The following is a 19,059-nucleotide window of genomic DNA, read 5'->3' as shown; positions in this document are numbered from 1 at the left end:
GACTGCATGGAAGTAATAAAATGTTTGATTCAACCACAGAGCTGTGCTTGTACCCCTGCAGCACAGGAGCCAGTGACATAGGACAGCATACAAGAGGGGAGAAATTGCAGGGAGATTCCGTCGCCTGCAGAGGCTCCCCATCGCGGGGTGTGGGGGTCTGACTTCCACAGCACGCCCCCCCCTCCCCCCCCCCGCCCCGGGTTCAGTTTGCTGTGGGGAGAATGAGGTTACCGAGAGCTTTTTAGGGCTTTATCTTAGGAGAGGCCACACCCAGGAGGAGGAGGTGAGGAGCGACCTCTGAGGGGGGGGCTGTCGAGGACGGTGTGGGCCTTCGGTGTGCTCACCCCCTTCCTCCCGGGCCCCCAGGGGTCCCCGCTGTGGCTCTGTCTCCCCCTCCTGAACGCCCTCAGGCCTTTGGGTGCAGATGATAAGGTGTAGACATAGACAGTCCAGGAGACACCCTGAAGTAGCCGTGCGTGCAGTGACGTCACGCCTGGCATTTGTCTGTCAGCGCCCCAGGAGACAGACACACACACACACACACACACGCACACACACGCACACACGCACAGGCACAGCAGCGGGAGAAGAGGGGAAGCGAGGCTGGGAAATGCTGACGGCTGTGGGTGCGGGCTGATAGGCACTCGTCCATTAGACTCGAGGAAGCAATAAGCTGGCTGCTCTTCCAGCACCATCCGTAGCTTTCCCAGACGTCGTCATTAGCCCACTAGAGCGTGTGCTGGGAAACAGATTCCACTCCCAGGGACAGCAGTTTCTGGGAATAAACATAATTAAAAACCTAAGGCCTCACGGAAGAAAGATATAAACTTCCATGAAGCACCACATTTTTGGGATGGGAACATCAACAATGTGAACGTATTAGTTCTCCAATTAATCTAAGAATGCAAGTGTCTGAGTAAAATCCAATTAAATTCCCATTAAAGCTTCTGGGCCGATTTTAATGTCTGTCTGGGACTCTCCCCCCACCTCTGCCCCCACTGAAATGCATTCTCATCGCAGTCCCCCCATTTTGGTTAATGGCAGCCCCCATGGGCGGGGCAGGCACTCAGGACACGGACCTGTGAGTCATCCTGGACCCCTGTCTCCCGCAGCCCCATCCAATCCACCTGCACGGCCAACTGCTCTCCTCCAAATACATCTGAATCCGCCACTTTCCCTGCGCTGCCCGCGTTGACCCACCACTGCCCTCTCTCGCTGGTCACCACCTGGCAGGTGTCCAACTGCCACTCCTGGAGCCTCCCCGGAGGCCGCACAGTGGCCTCGTCACTCATGGTGGCCACACCAAGTGGCCTCATCACACACGGTGGCCTGATCCAGCCTGCACAGCCTGCGCCCACTGCCCGCTCTTTCTCCAGCCTCGCCTCCCACTGCCTGGGCTCATGCCCCTTCACTGGGTGGGTCCTGCCTCAGCACCTCCCCTCTTGCTGTGTCCTCCGCCCCATGCTCTTCCCCCAGATCCTGCCTGGCCGCCACCTCCTCTTCAGGCCTAACTCAGCGACTTCGGGGAGACTTCCCCCAGCCACCCAGCAGGACCAGCCCATGGCCTCCACGCCCCAGCCCCATCTGTTCCAGCATCTGCTTTCTGGTCACTTATCCCCGGAATGATCTTCTTCGTTTGCTTGCGTCGTCTGTGGCTGTGAGAATGCAGGCTCCTTGGAGCAGGGCGCTGTGCATTATGTGTGTCCCCAGAACATGCTCAAGGCCTAACCCCTGGTAGCGGAATGTGACTGTGTTTAGAAATGGGGTCTTTGCAGACCTAACCAAGATGTAACTTAGGGTAAGGTCGCACTGGAGCAGGTGGGCCCTTCATCCACGGGACACAGGCTGGCGGAGGAGCCGGGTCCCGGGGCTGCCAGTGCTGTTCCCAGATCCCTGAGCATTTTGTCAAAATTCATGGAGCCGTACACTTAGGATTTGCTCGTTTCTTTCTATCTGTGTTATACTACAGTTACAAAAAACATTTCTCAAACCCATCAGGCTTCCTTCCTGTATGACTTCCGAGCTTTGTGCTTTGGTTAGAAAGACTTTTCATGCCATAAAACTGTGAAAGCTTCTCCGATGTTTTCTTCTAATACTTTGAAAAGTTGGGTTTCTTTACACTTAACTCTAAAGACCTCTGGGATGTATTCTAGTGCAGGACATAACGTGGGGCTCTTTTCCCTTCCCAGTGGGAATCTGGCATTTGTGTGACTCTCTAGATCACACTGCTTATGGCAGAAATGACCTTACCTGGCGAATTGCTTCTGCGGAGGAGGAGCCGTAAATGAATGAAAACGTGGACAGGGCACCAGCTCAGTGCCTCCTGAGTGTGACAGCTGGCACTGGGCGACCCTGGTGAACCCTCAAATCTCCCCCTTTGGGGTTTTGTAAGGGAGATGGGGCTCCTGTGGGCACGAGGCTTTAAGCGGGGGAGAAGCTAGTTGCCAATATGGTAATTCTCAAAAGGAAAAGTGCCAGTGGCCACCTGCCGGCTCTGCCTCGCGCCTGCCTGGTCATCAGCGGTGGACGGGTGAATGCCGACTCTGTTCTGCTCTGTGTTTCTTGCCGTCTCCTGTGATGCAGGCGAGGCCCTGGTGACAAGCAGTGCACTCTCTTAGTCGCCTTCCCTCCTGGCCCACAGCCAGCCCTCACACCTGTCCTGTCCCCTCAGGCTGACCCCTTTCCCAGGAGACGGGCGCCCGCAGGCCTCCAGACAAGCCCGGATTTGCCTGCCCTCCAGGGGACACACCTGCTCAGAGCTGGGAACGTGAGGGCAGGGCTGGGGCGCGAGGCTGAACAACAGCTGTGGCAGGGCCCGGAGTGGCGAGGACCAAGGCATCCTCGCTGCTTCCTGCTGTCCCTCAGAACCCTGCCCAGATGGGTCTGCAGCCCACCAAGAGCTAGTGTGGGCTCCAGGCCTTCCCTCCATCTTGCTCAGCCTGGATCCATGGCATCGCTCCCCCTCTGCACAGCCTCTCAACCCCAACCCCACCTCCTTTCTTCCTTCCCGATGGGAAGGGGTTGTCCACGCATGCTGTCTCCACTCCCCTCCTCCTGTTCTCCCCTGATTCGGGGCCAGCCGGGCCGAGGACCACGCCCCTGAAGCCCTTCATCAGCATCCCCAGAGACCTCCGTCTTGGATCCCAGCAGCATCGCCCAGGTGACCCCACCTCCTTCCTGAGGGATGGTTCTCCTGGTCCTGCCCCTGTCTTCCTGCCGTTTCCCGGGTCCTAGAGCTACACCCGGCACACAGTGGAGTGAAGGAGTTGAGGTGTGAAAGGGGGTGACTTTCCCCTTCCTGCTGGCTCTCTCCCTGCCTCTCATGTAGCAGAAGAGGAGTATATAGCTCACACTAACAGCTTCTGAAGAGGCGTGCATGTGCGTGTGTGTGCGTGCAGAGCACTCGCATGGAAATAGGGCGTCTGTGGGAGGAAGGACGCACTGAGGCGAGGTTGCCCCAGAGCTGGGCGGGGCCCTCAGGTGGAGGGGTAACCTGTGTAAGGAAGAAGAGAGGGCGAGGACCCAGAACTGGTTTGGCTGGTCCCTTGGTGAAGAAACTGGAAAAGAAGCTGGGAGTGGAGCCTCCAGCACTGCGGGGCCTGGGCCTAATTTGTTAGTCATAGGAAGCAAACTGGAGGGCTGGTGGTAGGAGGAAGTGCCACACCCGGCCTTGGTCCAGCAGGAGCCCCGGGGGCAGGGGAGGGACTGAGGCCCAGGAGTGAGATCCGGACCAGGCCACCAGCCCTGGCCCAGAAGGACCTACCTCTCTTTCCTTCTCTGAAATCAATAAAAAAAGAAATGAAATAAATAAGTAAAACAGCACATTTGTAGACAGACGGGAATCTCTTTGCTTCCTTCTTATTCCCTGTTGGGTGGGAGGCCCTCGGACACCCAGCCTCCTGACACTGTGCGTCCTAAGGTGTGAGGACTGCTGATCGGGGTTTGAGTCCTGTCCCTGGTCTGCAGGAAGCATATGCATCTCGTATCAGTGCCAGATTAGCCCCTGGATTCCCGCTTTTTAAAGAAAACAAAGGAAAACTCAGCTGTAAGTCTCCGTGTCCAGCTCTGTACTTGAGCCCTCTTGTCCAAGGAGCCGGCCGTTTCCTTCGGCCCAGTAACCTCAGCCCCTGCCCACCCTGGCCTCGCGCAGGGTGGGGTGAGGGCCTGCCCCTGCCCTGCCCTGCCCTGCAGATGTTTTTCCAGCTGTGGCCACCGCAGAGGATGAATTTGCCTCTATTTTCTCTGGCGCTGAGCACAGCTTGGCGGGAGGCAGTACATTTGCTTAGGTCATGCTTTTTCAAGGACCCTCCCCCTGGCTGTCCTGTGGGGGCTGGACATGTGGGCGGGGGAGGGGCGGGGGAGGGGTGGGGAGGGCAGGAAAGTTTCTGGCGCTGGCGTGTCTGCCTGGTGGCTTTGTCTGGCTCTCCAGCTTCTGTTTCAGACCCATGTTTTGATTTGCACTGCGCTTAGCAACGCTCCGCAGCCTCTGCCCGGGGAGAGCCATTGTCCTTCGGAAGCGCTGCTGCAGCTCCAAGCTGATAACTCGGGGAGGAGCAGCCCCAGCCAGTCTGCGCCGAGCTCAGCGCGAGACGCGAAGGAGGCAGTGACCTTGATCTGGATGATTCCAGCCTCCTGAGACCCTGAAACACAAGAGGGTGGTTTAATATTCTGCACAGGAATGCAGCCGCAGATGCACCCCAGGCTTGGGCTGTCGGCATTGTTAACTGACCTACTTGTTTTTTGGACCTGTGGGCTGGGCTCTGCTGGAATTTCCTTATGGCACATTATTGTGGAAAATATTATGAAAGGAAAAAAAAGAAAATACTATGAGAGAAAGAAGCGTGTGTGGTTGGACTGAGTATCGATGGGGACCGTGCTGCTGTCAGGAGCACGGCCGGCCCGCCCGGGGGATGAAGCAGACCCCTCCCCGGCGCCTGCCGCACCCTCTGAGACCAGCGCGGCCTCGGGATGCCTGACCACAGAGCTTTGTCCTGGGAACCAGACCGTGGCCACGTGTGCTCTGCCCGGGGCCAGCCACTGCTTCCCTGCAGGCCTCTCAAGTGCACCCAGGGGTGGGGTGCGTGTCCCCGAGTCTCCTCTTCCCCCTCCAGACACTCTCCCTCCCTCCCCCATAAAAGCACTCAACTTGGAGCCTCATGCACAGCGCCCACCAGGAGGTCTGTCCAGGCTCCTCCAAGCATCCAAACTGCCAGCACCCCTCTGGGATCCTGACGGGAACCCAGCTCGCTGGCGGGTGTCTGGAACATTCTCCTCCAGAGGCGCCTGGTAAGCCCTGTGAGACCCCAGCACGCGCCCACCTGCGTGGAGGCCAGGCCATGCGCTGGGGAGTCTCACCCCCAGGATCTGTGTCAGGGCCGAGCTCCAGGGTCCCAAAGGCCAGGCCCCAGGGGCCCCAGTGCTACGGTAGTTAGTTCACTTGTGGTTTCTCTCCGTCCAGATGCTCCACCAGTCGCGTCTTTTTTTTTTTTTTTTTTTTTTATTTCAGAGAGGAAGGGAGGGAGAGAGAAAGATAGAAACATCACAGTGGTTCTCAACCTTCTGGCCCTTTAAATACAGTTCCTCGTGTTGTGACCCAACCATAAAATTATTTTCGTTGCTACTTCATAACTGTAATGTTGCTACTGTTATAATCGTAATGTAAATATCTGATATTCAGGATGGCCTTAGGCGACCCCTGTGAAAGGGTCGTTTGACCACCAAAGGGGCCGCGACCCACAGGTTGAGAACCGCTGATCAATGATGAGAGAGAGTCATTGATCGGCTGCCTCCTGCACGCCCCACACTGGGGATTGAGCCTGCAACCCAGGCATGTGCCCTGACCGGGAATTAAACCGTGGCCTCCTGGTTCATAGGTCGACGCTCAACCACTGAGCCACGCCGGCTGGGCCAGTCAGGTCTATTTTTATCATAAGCCATGTTGTCTAATAACATAGACAACTTTTATCAGGTTACCATGGAAACAGGGCTAGAAAGTGAACTGAAGGTCAAATGCTCCAGCAGCTGTGTTAACCCTTTGCCCACACATATCCAGACCCTGCCGCTCTCCTTGAACTTGCCGGGTCCTCCTCTGTCCGTCTCCCTGAGGCTGAGTCCTGCCCTCACGCTTGGTCCCTTCAGTGGCCATGATGGTCCTTCTGAAGACCTTGGCCTCCAGTTCCCTGACCTGCCCTCCTCCAATGAGTGTGTCCTCCGCCCTGGCTCAGCCTCCCTCCGCGGCCGTACCTGTCCCTCCACCGTCAGTGCCAAACACTCAGCTCTGTCTTCTCAGCTCATCCCTCAGTAATTCCCCAATTCCAACCGTCTTTGGCCCTCCTGGGACTGCGACCCTTGAACCTGCCACCTCTGCACAGCCCCCCTCCTGCCTCCGCACCCTCCGCCTTCTCACCTGCTCACTCACCCACCTTGCCTTGCACTCTCCCCTCTCCCTCTTCTTCTGTCCCCTCCTCCCCTGGCTCTTAGCTGGTGGAGTAGCTTCTGGTTGCACTGAGGAAGTGGAAGCAAACAGGAGAGAATTTCCACAGTTACCCGCCCACCCGCATCTGTCCCTTCTCTCCTGTTAGCTGTGGACCGACTGAGTTTCAGGCGACCCCTACCCCGGGAATCCATCGACCTACTCCAGGGCATGGCTCCAGCGTAAGCTCCCTCTCCTGCTGCATCAGTTTTTACCTCCCTTGGCCCATGTGTAGTGTGTGCAAGCTGGTGCTACCCCCATCTTAGAGAAGCCTTCTGGCCTCACTGTCCTCTCCACAGCCTCCCCCTCTCTCTCTCCTCTACACACACACACACTCACACACACACACACATATGATCGCACATGCGCACACGCAGAGTTCCTCAAAGAACTGTCTCACCCTGGCCGGTGTGGCTCAGTCGGTTGGAGCATCATCCCGTGCACCAAAAGGTTGCAGGTTCAATTCCCGTTCAGGGCACTTATCAGACTCAGCCAATCGATATTTCTCTCTCACATCGATGTTTCTCTCTCTCTCTCTCTCCCCCTTCCTCTCTCTCTAAATTGAATTATATATATATCTCCTTAGGTGTGGATTTAAAAAAAAAAGATTTGTCTCTGCTCACTGTCTCCATTTCTCTCTGCTCTTTATTACGGTTTTGCCCGTCAGCTGTTCTGAAAGTGCCCGTGGTGACGCCAGGACATTAGCAGCTCTGACCCCCCGCCCCCTTGCCTCTTGCCTCATCCCTCTCAGGCTTCCAGGGCACCGCGCACTCCTGGTGCCTGGTGCTCCTTGCATCTTTCTGGCCGTGTCTCTTCCGTCTCCCTGGCCTTTAAACACCATCCCGCAGGCTCACCCCCAGGCGACCTCCCAGCCTCACCACGTTAAATACCTGTTTGCTGGGGACCCCGGGTGTGAGGTCAGCCAGACTTCCCTGCTGGGCTTGATGGGCTCTGGCCTCGCCTTCTCTCCAGCCTGAGCTCTTGCTGCTCCACAGACCTGTCCTGCCAGCCTCCCGCACAGGTGGCAGCCACTCCCCTGTCCCACCAGCCTCCCGCACAGGTGGCAGCCACTCCCCTGTCCCACCAGCCTCCCGCACAGGTGGCAGCCACTCCCCTGTCCCACCAGCCTCCCGCACAGGTGGCAGCCACTCCCCCTGTCTGCAGTCAGGAGACATCGGCGTCCTTGCACCATCTTCTCTCGCCTCCCGCATCCAATCTGTTCTCAGATCTTGTCCTCGCTTTCCAAAATGTGGAGATAGTTAATGATGTTAAGGAATGTGCTTAAGTCCCTTTAGATGTGATAATGCTATTGTGTGTTTTTTTTTTAAAAAACCTTATCTTTTGGAGATTCTTACTGAAATATTTAGAGATGAAATGATAAGGAGTCTGGGGTTTACTCAGAATCACCTGAGACAGGGATTCTCACTAAGAGGACTCATTCAAACACAGTCTCTGAGTCTCCAGCCCAGAGTTCCGATTCAGCCAAGCTGGCGGGGTGGGGGAGGGGGGAGGCGCCTGGTAACTGGTATTTCTAATGCTGGTGATGCTTCCTGTCTGAGGGCCACATCTAAGGCCCTAATCTCAGGGTGAGACTGGGGTGGGGGGGCAATGAATGAAACGAATGCATGAAACTAGCTGGTGTTGGAGCTGGTGGGTCCATGGTCTGCGGGCGCACAGGGTTTATTACACTTACTCTGCTTTTCTTAGGGAATTTCCATAAAAGTGTGTGCGTGTGTTTCCAGAAGTTGACCATTTCTCAGCACCGCCGCTGCTATCACCGTGGTCCCGCTAGCATCTCTTGCCTGAGCCATTGCCGGGCCTCCCAACTGGTCTTGCTTCTCCCTGTACCCCTCTGCGTTCTGTTCCCAACACAGCAGCCCGCAAGGGCTCCCACTCAGCCTGAAACCCAAGCCTTTTTATGACCCAGAGGCTCTTTATAATGTGTCCCCCACTCCAATTTCCAGCAGACACACTGACCTTTCTGGTCCCTGAATTGCCAGGAATGCCTCTGCCTCAGGACCTTTGCACATGCTTCTCTGGGCCTACAATGCTCCCTGCTCCTTGTTCAGCCTTCTCTCTCATTTCCTTCAGGGCTGCATTCAAAAGTCGCCATTGTGGCGAGGCCTTCTCAAACCATGCGATGTAAAACACCTCTCTCTCTCTCTCTCTCTCTCTCTCTCTCTCTCTCTCTCTCACACACACACACACACACACACACACACACCCCACTTCATACCCCCCTTCCTTGCTCACTGTTTCTCCTTAGCTCATGCCACCATCTGTACTGTGCTTACTGACCATGGCTGTCCGCCCTGGCAGGAAGCTTACAGGGTGCCTGGCACTGACGAGGCCTTCGTGGATGTGCCTCAGCAGTGCCCCCGCTCTAGGGTCCCACCCACGGCTTGGCCTCCACTGCCACTCATCATCCATGACACGCGTCCCTCCTTTGCCCGCGCCCAGTGCCTGCCTGGGCTGGCTCTGATGTCCAGGGACGGTGGCCTGTCATGCCCACTGCCAGATCCCTGTGCCAGGGCAGTGCCAGCCCCAGTAGAGGATGGATGGCAGCATCCCAGGAGCACGAGATGGGTGAGGAAGAGGATGGGAGAGTAGACGAGAGGACTTCCCTCAGCAGGCTGGATGTTCGTGGCCAATGGCAGGGGAGGGAAAAACCCGCAGGAAATGCAAGAAAGCGTGGACAGTGGGAACGCTCTGTTTTGGAGGCATTAGCAGGACAGAAGTTGCAAACGGGCAGGCAAGTACCGCCTGCAGAGGTGTGTGTTCTGCCCACACGGTGCTTAAAATAAATGGGGTTGGTTGTCAGCAGCAAAAAATCAGCCCTGTCCTACTTCTCTGGAAAAACGCCAGACCTGCGGGCACTGGGTTGGCATGGCTCCTGGGGGACCACTGGCAGCACTGACCGCTGCCCCTCAGAGCAGGCGGGCGTGTCCTCCGGTCCTCAGGGCCCCTTCCAGCAGCTTCATCCACCCGGGACCTGCCCGCTGCTTGCAGGCATTGGGTCGAGAGCTCTCTTTTGCGGAGCAGGATGGATTCCTCCTTTCTCCAAGCCTCATGAGGACGCGTAGCTGTTTGGGGCAAGCAGCGGGGTGGTGAGTTCGGAGCAGGCTGCCTGGGCGGCCAGGCCTGGGCAGTGTGGGGCTGTCAGGGTGGGCCCGAGGAGCCGTGGAGAGGAAAGGAAAGCTCATCGGGGAGACTGTTTGCAGGGGGTCTGGGCCGTAAAAGGGCTGGCTCACCAAGTGCAGAGACCACCGAGTGTCATGGCTTCAGGCGTGCCCCCAGCATCACGTATTGAAGCCCGCTCTCACACCCAGAATGTGGGTCAGCGGGGATGTCGTTAGTTGAGATGAGGTCGTGCTGGGGGCGGGTGAGCCCCAAGCCCAATAAGACCGGTGTCCTTAGAAGAAGAGGAGAGACACAGAGACCCACGGGGAGCAGGTGGCCATGTGACAATGGAGGGGGTGATGCAGCTCAAGCAGGGGTGACGGCCACCCCGAGCTGGGAGGCGGCAGGGAGGGGTCCTCCTGGAGCCCACAGAGGGGCTGGCCCCGCCACCCTCGCGGTCAGCCGTGCCCCCCGGAACTGTGCCCCGCTGGTCTGTCGTGAGCGGGGTTTGTTTCCAGCCAGTCCGATTGCGGAGGAAAAACGCGTCTTCTCACAAGATGACCGCGACGGCCGGGCACACGTGCTGAGAGTGGTCTCGGGGCAAGGCCCACAGGAGGGCGCTCATGTCAGGGAGTCCGTCGCTTACGGGACTCGATGGGCCAGGTGGCCCGGTCAGGGCTTGAAGACGACGAGAGCTCTTTCTATTCGTGTTCCTTTGCCCATGGCCAGGCGATGTGATGTGCGCTCTGTGGTGTGTGACCAGTGGGCTGAGCCGTGTCCCTCTCCCCGTGTCCACAGCCTCTCCCGTGGTCCGTGCTGCGTCCAAAGTTGGATTTGACACTTGCTTTGCCCAGCGGTTTCCTCCTGTCTGTCTGGTGCCCAAGAGCCCCTTGTCTACGGTTTAACAAGCCGAGGACCGGGCCTGCGAAGGCTCGGGGTCCTGCTGGAAGCCTTGGTAAGGCTCCCGGAGCTGGGACAGATTATTGCATCAGGGTTATTCTCTGGCATTTGTCCACTTGTCTACTGACAGGCGGTGGCTGTGGATCATTGGAACGGGCGGGGCTACTGCCCCGAGGTCTCTCCTTCTGCCAGCTTTGCTCTCCACCTGCTCTGGGCACAACTGCCGAATGGGGGGTCCTGCTCACGCAGCTCACCTTGGGGTTCACGCTACTGGGCCTGGGGTGTCTGGGTACCCAGTTTCCTGTGCAGCCCCCCTGTGGGTTAACAGTTCCTGGGGGTGGGGGGTGGGCACTGCAGAACGAAGCCCCCAGGAGACACACTTAGGAAGGCAGGTTCTCCGAAGATGACGATGACTCGCTTTGTGTCTGAGCACGTGGGCCCCGGTGCAGTGACAGGGTCGGCCCAGGCTCCCCCTCAAACCCAGCACCTCCGGCCCACGGGGGATGCCCCTCATCCTCTCCAGCCCTCCCCCCCGGAAGCTGTGGGCGCCCGCAGAGAGCAGGCTTTTCACGGGGATGTCTACATCCCTGCTGCCTGGTGATTCGCTGATCCTGAAACCTCAAACCTCCACACGCGTTACTGGGGCTGAGCTATTGTCTCTGCGTTTTCTTTTTCGAGTGGGTGGGAGCGGCGGAAGGCTGCGGGGAGCGAACTCCCGCGGGAGACCCGCTGATGTTGTCTGTGCTGTGCTTGTCCCCCAGCGCCCGCCGAGAAGGAGGTCATCAGAGGCCAGTACGGGAAGCTCACCGACGCCTACGGCTGCCTGGGAGAGCTCAGGTTAAAATCCGGTGAGTATCCTCCGGGAGCAGCAGCTGTCAGCCTGCCTGCCTCTCTTGTCAGTTTGGAAAGCATTTTAACGGTGTGATCTTTTGAATGTTTGTTTTGCCGAGCCTGCTCCTCCATGCTGGGAAGGTCAAGGTGAGTGCAGCCGGTTCCCACCTGTCTGTGTTGCTTCTGGCCTTGGGTGCAGAGAAAGGTCCCCTTTATTGTTTGCTCATCAGGACCTGAGCGTCGGTGTGTGTGTGGGGGGGGGGGGGTTGCTGGGGTGCGGGGGGCTGCCCAGGGGTTGTTTGTCACTTACAAGGGCCCTGTACTCTGCCTTCCAGAAGGTGGATGCCACAGGTCCCAAGCCCCCTGGACAGGCTGGTCTGGGCATTGGTGGCGAGGAAAGCCAACCACCAGGGCCTGAGCGTCAGACACTGGCAGGGGCTGGGGGGCTGGGGGGGGTGGGCGGCGGGGAGCTACAGGAAAGGAAAGTGCATCACAGAATGGGCCACTTCTCTGGCTTGAAAAGGCACAGAACTTACAGGACAAGTGGGCGTCCTTGCTTAGTATGACCTCGAGGGGCCCAGTGGTCAGTTGTGCACACACACACACACACACACACACACACCCAGGGCCACCGAGTCACCTCTGCACTCCTGGGCCTCATGGGAACCCTGGAGCCACCATGTCCTTCCCCGTCTCAGCCGGCTAATGTGTGTTGGCCCACCCAGTGCCATCAGTGAGTTATGGGCCGAGGCCAGAGCTGGGTCAAAATGGGAAGGGCTGAGTTGACCGAGTTCAGGCGCGATGGCTCTCCCCAGCCCAGCACGTGCATGTCCCACCCCCCTCGGCCGCCGGGTGTGTGGACGGAGGACGGTGAAAGCCCCCAGAAGGGCACTGGTGTTTGCCTTCCTTTCCCGGGTCTTCCATGGGCCGGTCTTGCCTGAACTACGATGATGACATGGACAATCTCTAAGCGGTGCTGAGGAGAAGCACCAGGCGACCCACCCACACGACCAAGTGCTGTCATTAAACATCCGCTCCGTGCCAAGGACTATACATCCATGACGTCACTGAATCCTGCAGAGGAGCAGTGCGATCTGCATCTTCACCCCCGTTTTACAGCGAAGGAAACGCCCCAAGAAGCTCTGCTGGGACTCCAGCCCGACCTGGCTGCTTCCAGAACTCGCTTTTCCCATGAAAAGGTGCCGCCTGCCAGAGTTTCCTACGGGCCTCCCCGCACCCCCAGTGAGCTCCCTGTGGCCCAGCCTCAGTCATGACGCCGTGTGGAGGCAGGCGGCCTTGCATGGTGCCTACCCAGGGCCTGGCACTGCTGATGTGCTGTCACTGACTCACGCAGCTCTCCCGGCAGCCTGAGGGAGGCACTGTTGCCATCCTGCTTCACAGACAAACAAGCTGGGGTGTGGGGGGGTGGGTGGCAGAGGGGGACTTACCTGCTGTGCGTCATCTAGTCTGTGACACTTTTTTCTACACCGTCACCTCCAGGCACTCAGGAGGTGTTCCGTGGTTGACATCTTACAGTGATAACTGGAAAGGTTTCTCTTGTGCGTAATTAAGTGATCCTTAATCAAATGATCTGCAGGGGCCTGGGCTCAGTGCAGGGCCATAACGGCCCAAGGTCAGGCAGTTCTTCAGCTGCAGCTGGACTCTGGGCTGTGTGCCTTCTGGCCCCAGGGGCTGCTCTCCACCACCAGGCTGCTCTGTCCCAACTGGGCGGGAAGTGAGCTTCTGGGCGGAGAGCAGCACCACCCTCCCCCCCATCCCAGGGGAAAGCTGTGGTCTGAGGTCGGCTACAGGCCAGGAAGGGTGATGGCCCCAGGAGAACATTGTCGGGTGAGTAGGGTGTCTGCGGGGCACCCGGCCAGGGGCCAGGGTGGGCTTGGCAGCAGCCCCAAACTAAATCTGTTTTCTCTGTTTGTTGTTTCTCACCTGTTGAGGGTGTTGGGAAGCATGTTCACCAGGATGACCCTCCCCAGTGGGGTGGGCGCCCCCCTTGACTTTTTAGGCTGAGGGTCTCCACAGAGAAGGAGGCTTCCCCTCAGTCTCTCCGCTTGGGGCAGTTGTCCAATTTTAATTTTACTGAAGTGAAAACAGCCTTTATGTTAGAAATGAAGAAACATGCACGAACATTGCATCAAAGCTTTATCTCAGGTTCCTGGGTGTCACAGAGAGCTGAGTGCCCCTTTCTCCCTGAAAAGCCAGCAGGAAGGGGGTGGAGCCCCCACCATTCGCGGGCATCGGGCTTCCCAGGGACTGCGCGTGGGGAGCCCAGGAGGTGAGAGTAGCAGCGAAGGCACTTTCCCAGTGAGAACAGGGACTTACCTTGCTTTTAGCCTGAGCGCTCGAGGCCTCCGCGTGTCATGGCCTCCGCGTGTCATGGCCTCCGTGTGTCATGGCCTCCACGGTTGCGCGTACTGAGGTCTCTAATGAGTGAGGCTCCTGGACTGTGCCGGGCACAGCCCCTGAAGCAACAGACAGCCCTACACTTCCCAGTAGCCCTCGGGTCCCGTCCCAGCGTCACAGCATGGCCCATGCACATGCCACCTCCCCAGGGCTGGTTTCCCACCTGTGAACCAGGAGGCCTTGTCTCTGCTGACATTGTTCCTAGATTTCCGTGAGAAGGAGCATGGTGCCGAGTGGGCGGGGCTGGCAGGGGGTCCCCAGGAGAGCCGGTGTGGGGGAAGGGCGCAGGCTGGTGGACAGGCATGGCTCGCCGAGCGCTGGCTTCTGTGGGCTCTCACTGCCGAGGGAAGAGTGGAGAGGGAGTGGGACAGCCTCTTGCGCTCAGGGCCTGCAGCGCTCTCTGGCGAGTCTGAAATGGAGTGGCCTTCCTGGTCTCGGAGTCCTTTACTTTAACATCAGTGACCCGTGGTGAGCTGGTAAATATTGGACACCCAGCTCTGGGAATGTCCGTGGTGTGACTACTCCCACCTGCTGATTGCCGGCTGCCAGGCGGAGGGGGCCACGGGCACAGCGGGCTGTCCCGAGCTGGGTGAGCGGCCGCATGGCCTGCACCGCTCCTGGTTCTAGAAAGGGAAGGTGAGGGAGCCCTGAGCCGGTGCCATGTGGCTACAAAGGCGACAGAATTCTGAGCTCGTGCGTGTGGGGAGGGGAAGGCCTTGGGGGTCCTCTGGCCAAAGCAGCTTCCTTCCCCTGGGCAGCCCAGAGTTCCTAAGGCCTTCGCTTCCCACTAGTTTGAGAGTGTCCTGGACGAGCAGGACGATAGATCGGGCGGCCACAGGGCTGAGATGGGCAGGAACCTGGGGGGAGATCGCGGAGCTGAGCACACAGAGCAATGCCAGCCCAGGAGGCGGGGCCTGGAGAACACGCCCAGCCTTGTCCCGAATGAATGGCCTTGTGTCTGCCATGACTCATGGTGAGCCCAGTGCCAGCCCTCCCCTGCCAGGTGACAGGTGGCCGCAGCTCGGGGTGGACGTGGGCCCTGTCACGGCAGCCTCGGGGCATCGGGCAGCTCGGGCGTGGAGGTGGGCTTCGAGGAAAGCGTTCCTAAGTTGATACTGAGGTTTCGGAGTTGTTTTTATTGTTACAAAATATAAACGAGATGAAATTGTTAGTGTACAGTTCAGTGGCATTAAGAACATTCACAGTGTTGGGCAACGATCCGTCTTCAGAACTTTTTCATCTTCCCAAACTGAAACTCAGCCATTAACTCCTAGATTTTGAGATGCACCGTCCCTTCTCCTCCCTGCCTGTCCAGGCTGCAGGCAGAGTTGTCTGCACTGTGAGCCTCTTGTCCTCCGCAGGGGTGTACCTGTGTGTGCATGTCTGTGTGCATGTGTGTGTGCATGTGTTTGCACACGTGAGTGCGGGTGCATACGTACACGTGTGTCTGCATGCACATGTGTGGGCATGTGGCTGTGCCTGCACGTGTGTGCATGCCTGTGAGCATGTGGCTGTGTGCATCTGCACACACATGCATGTGTGCATGTGTGTTTGCGTTTGTGCATGTATGTGAGAGAGTGCGTGCGTGTTTGTATCTGGTGGGCCTTTGGCCTGTCACCCATGGCTTGCCCTCCCCACCACCTCACCTGACTCTGGCCAGCAACCTCTGACCTGGCCTGGTGTTGCTGGGGCCACAGCCCTGCCACCAGGAGGTGTGAGCTGGAGGGACGCGGAGGCCTCCCCTCTGAAGCCTGGAAAGGGGGTGTGCAGAGCTCCAAGCCCGTCTTCTGAGGCCAAGGCCAGTCAGGGCTTGTCTGTTCCCGCCTACGAGGTCCTTACTGTTCGTCCTGCACTAAGGGCCTCTGCGCCCCTCCCCAGGCCCCGTTTCTTGGCTGAGAGAAAGCTGACCTGCCTCACCCACAGCAAAGCCTAGATCCTGTGCTCCAGGTGAGCATCGGAGGGATCCCCACACGCCTGGGAGGCAGCCTACCCCCCCCCACCCCGCCCCGGCCTCACTTTGACCCCCTACAGAAACCGCCTGGCAGGGGTCAGGGGAACAGTCTGCACCAGGCTCAGACCAGGGCCCTTCCCTTCAAACCCTCTGTGCCTACCTCCCTTTCTGTAAAATGGGGCAGAAGTGCCCCCTCCCCAGGCTGCTGGAGGAAGTGCGTGGACCGGTGCCAGGCAGCACCGCCCCGAGAATCAGCTGGCAGCAAAGCGCCCGCCCGCTCCGGGGCTCCCACCGCGACCCCCTCACCCGCCCCCTCTCCTGAGCCGTGTGTCCCAGGACTGGGCCCGGATGCTCAGCGGTGGCGGCGCTGTCCTTCGTCCTCATTTGTCTGAGGGGCCTTTTCCCGCCCGCCTGCAGCATGCCCGTCCCAGGCCGCCTGGACTCTAGCAGGGACCCGGCCCCCCACGCAGAGGGGCGAGGACTCAGATGGAGAGATGCAGACTTCCCGGGCCTCTCCCTGAGCCCACGCCCACAGCCTACCCGTGGGCTCGCAGCCTCGGGTCAGGGCTGGCCTCAGGGTCAGGGGCCTGGGAACCTTTCACGGGGCAGGAGCCTTGAGCTGCTCTCAGGTCGGGAGAACTCATCGACCGCTTCCTGTGCCGTGCTGGGACACAGCACCGGCCACGGTGCTGCCCGAAGGAGCCCAGGGTCCCGGGGCACCAGTGGGGAGGGGCTCACTCTGCTGTGACAAGGCTAACAGGGAAGCTGTTGGCACAGAGAAGGGGCAACTGACCGGGACTTGGGAAGGCTCCTTGGAGGAGGTGCTGCTGAGATGAGCCCAAAGCGGGAAGAGCCTGGAGGGTGGAGGGTGGAGGCGGGAGGTGAGTGGGGTAGGTAGGGGCCGTGGAAGGTCTTGTTGGGCCGACAGTTGCGGGGAGGCATCGGGGCAGAGGCAGCGTCTTGGGCAAAGGCCCGCGGTGGGAGGGCACATGGCACATCTGAGGAGCCGCAGAGCCCGGCCGGATAGCTGCTGGGCCCTGGGCGTCCCTGCGGGGGGGGGGGGGGGGACGAGGGTAGGGAGAGCTCCCATTTCAGGGGGGAAGTGGGAGCCGTGGAGGAGTCAGGTGGGGGAGGGAGGTCTGCCAGCAGGTGGGGTGGGGAGGCCACCCCAGTGACAGAGCTGGAGGACCTCCGTGGCTGGAGGACTGAGCAGGCGGTGGCTGAGGATTCACGGGAGGGTGGCTTTGAGAGGCGTTGGGGCGGGGGGGGGGGCAGATAGGGGGAGAAGGGCGGGGCTGGGACGGCTCCAGGCCGGCACCCCTCAGCTCTGGTGGGCAGCGGAATCACCTGGGGCTCATTGGAGCACCGTTCTGGCCAGGCCCACGGGTCTGCGTGGGCTGGGAGTTTGCAAATATTTCTAACAGGCTCCCTCCCAGGTGATGCCGCTGCTGGTCAGGGGCCACGCTCAGCACCAGGCCCTGGACGGCAGGCCCATGTGGCAGGGCGATTCCTAGACGCTGAGCTGAGGAATTGGAGGCGCCGGGGGGGTGTGGGAGTCGGAAGGCAGTGGCTGCGGTGAAAGCTGGGCCGCCTGGGCCCCCGGGACTGCGCGCTGCCACCGAGGTCCTGAGCTCTCCCGTCCGATTTCCCCTCCAGGTGACGCGTCCCTGAGCTTCCTGGTTTTGGTGACGGGCTGCACGTCTGTGGGCAGAATTCCGGAGGCTGAAATCTACAAGATCACCGCCACCGACTTTTACCCTCTGCAGGAAGAGGCCCGGGAGGAGGAGCGGCTCACGGCCCTCAGGAAGATCCTCAGCTCCGGCGTCTTCTACTTCGCGTGGCCCAGCGACGGCTCGCGCTTCGACCTCACCGTCCGGGCACAGAAGCAGGGTGATGACAGCGACGAGTGGGGGAACTCCTTCTTTTGGTGAGGCCTGGGCCCCCATCTCCTGCCCAGGTCACGGGGCGGCGGGCCCTGGTGGGCACCTACCTCCCAGGGTCCCGGGTGACCTCTGAGAGTGGAATCGATGCCCACTCAGGGGCCCGAGCCTGCATTTCTAGAAGGTGGTGATGGTGGCACCAGTGCTGCTGGTTCAGGGACCAGCTCTGAGTAACAGGTCCCGGGGGGTAAGGGGGGTGTCTCTGTGACTCACGGGGCCACTTTGCAGGGACCAGCTGGTGCGTGTGGCCTTGATGCGGCTGAGCTTACGGACCGAGGGTCTTTGTGCCAAGGCCGCGGAGCCATTTCAACCCGGGGCTGTCGGGGGAGCAGAGGCGAGAAGTCTCTGAGGCTGTAACCTTCCTTGGGAACATTGTAGGGCCAGAGGATGTCAGGGGACTCTGGATGCGCCCCCTTCCCTCCCTCCTCAGGCTCCTCCTGCCCGCGCTGTGGCCGGAGGTTCGAGCACACAAGCAGGAGACACAGCAGAGAGTCGCCACGCGGAGGCTCAGTGGGGCTTGGGAGGGGAGACCCCATGGACACCAGACTTTACCTTGAGTTGAGAGGAGGCGGCGACTGGGGAAGGTGCCAGGCTGCTGGGCCGGACACCAGGGTGTGGTGTGTGGGCTCAGGGCGCACCCATGGGACTGACCACGACCGAGTCGGCTCTGGCTGAGTGGTCACGGGCTTGATGTGCTCACCGCCGTTGGGGTGCCGGGTCTGGCCCGTGTCTGGAGTCAGACAGGGTCAGTGCTGAACGTGGCTGGTGAGTAGAGTGAGTGTGCGGTGGGTGAAGTCCTTTTTCTGGGCTGGTTATCGGCCCCGCCCAGAATGGCTTCCCGGTACAAGCCAGGCCCGGGAGGAAACACAAAGCTCTTTTCCTTTCTCAGGCCTTCTCCAGGGGGTGTGAGGGCTCCTCCCACAGCATCAGGGAGAGGCTACAGGCCGGCTTTGTTCAGGGCTGTCCATTGGCAAGTCTCCTCTCCTGACCCCTGGGGCTCACGGTCGCCACAGCTCGAGGCTTTGCCTTGATGCCGTGTGTGGGTTGCATGCACTGGTTCCTCAGGCTGGTTTACTGTCTGAACTTTAGGGAGAGGTGCAGGGGAGGGAGAGGGGTGTTTGTAAAGCAGACGGGCACTGTGGTTCTGAGAGCTAGGGAGGGGGTGGGGGTGTCCCATGTGGCTGCTCCCCGGGGGGCTCCTGGCGCCCAGATGGAAGTGGCTGAGTCATGGGCAGGAAGGCTGGCCTCAGTGAGGGGCGCTGCTGCCTGGAGCAGCCACCTGAGATGCCAGGGCTCACAGCACGCATCTCCAGCACTGAGGGAAAGCTGCCGTCTTTGAGGAAGGCCAAGGGCAGGGCTAGTGCTGCCTTTTTTGAACAAGTAGAGCATTGTGATCTAGATTCGCTTAATTACCCGGCGAGAGAGAG

The 19,059-nt window shown here is 59.6% G+C and overlaps 1 protein-coding gene across 7 annotated transcripts in view; it reads left to right on the top strand.

The window, feature by feature from the left end:
• The window catches only part of SYNJ2 (synaptojanin 2), a 79,312-nt gene that overhangs the window by 10,691 nt on the left and 49,562 nt on the right, over positions 1–19,059 (top strand). For 6 of the 7 annotated variants that reach the window (XM_036316386.1, XM_036316387.1, XM_036316385.1 and 3 more), the window contains exons 2-3: positions 11,254–11,340; positions 17,349–17,619. In XM_036316386.1, coding sequence (XP_036172279.1) covers positions 11,254–11,340; positions 17,349–17,619 — 358 coding nt within the window. The remainder of the gene's footprint in view (positions 1–11,253; positions 11,341–17,348; positions 17,620–19,059) is intronic. The other variant, XM_036316391.1, reaches the window with a different exon arrangement.

Source organism: Myotis myotis, unplaced genomic scaffold (assembly GCF_014108235.1).
Source record: "Myotis myotis isolate mMyoMyo1 unplaced genomic scaffold, mMyoMyo1.p scaffold_m19_p_7, whole genome shotgun sequence".
Taxonomy (NCBI): Eukaryota; Metazoa; Chordata; class Mammalia; order Chiroptera; family Vespertilionidae; genus Myotis; species Myotis myotis.
The sequence above is the reverse complement of the archived record's forward strand: the minus strand, read 5'-3'. Positions and strand labels throughout refer to the sequence as shown.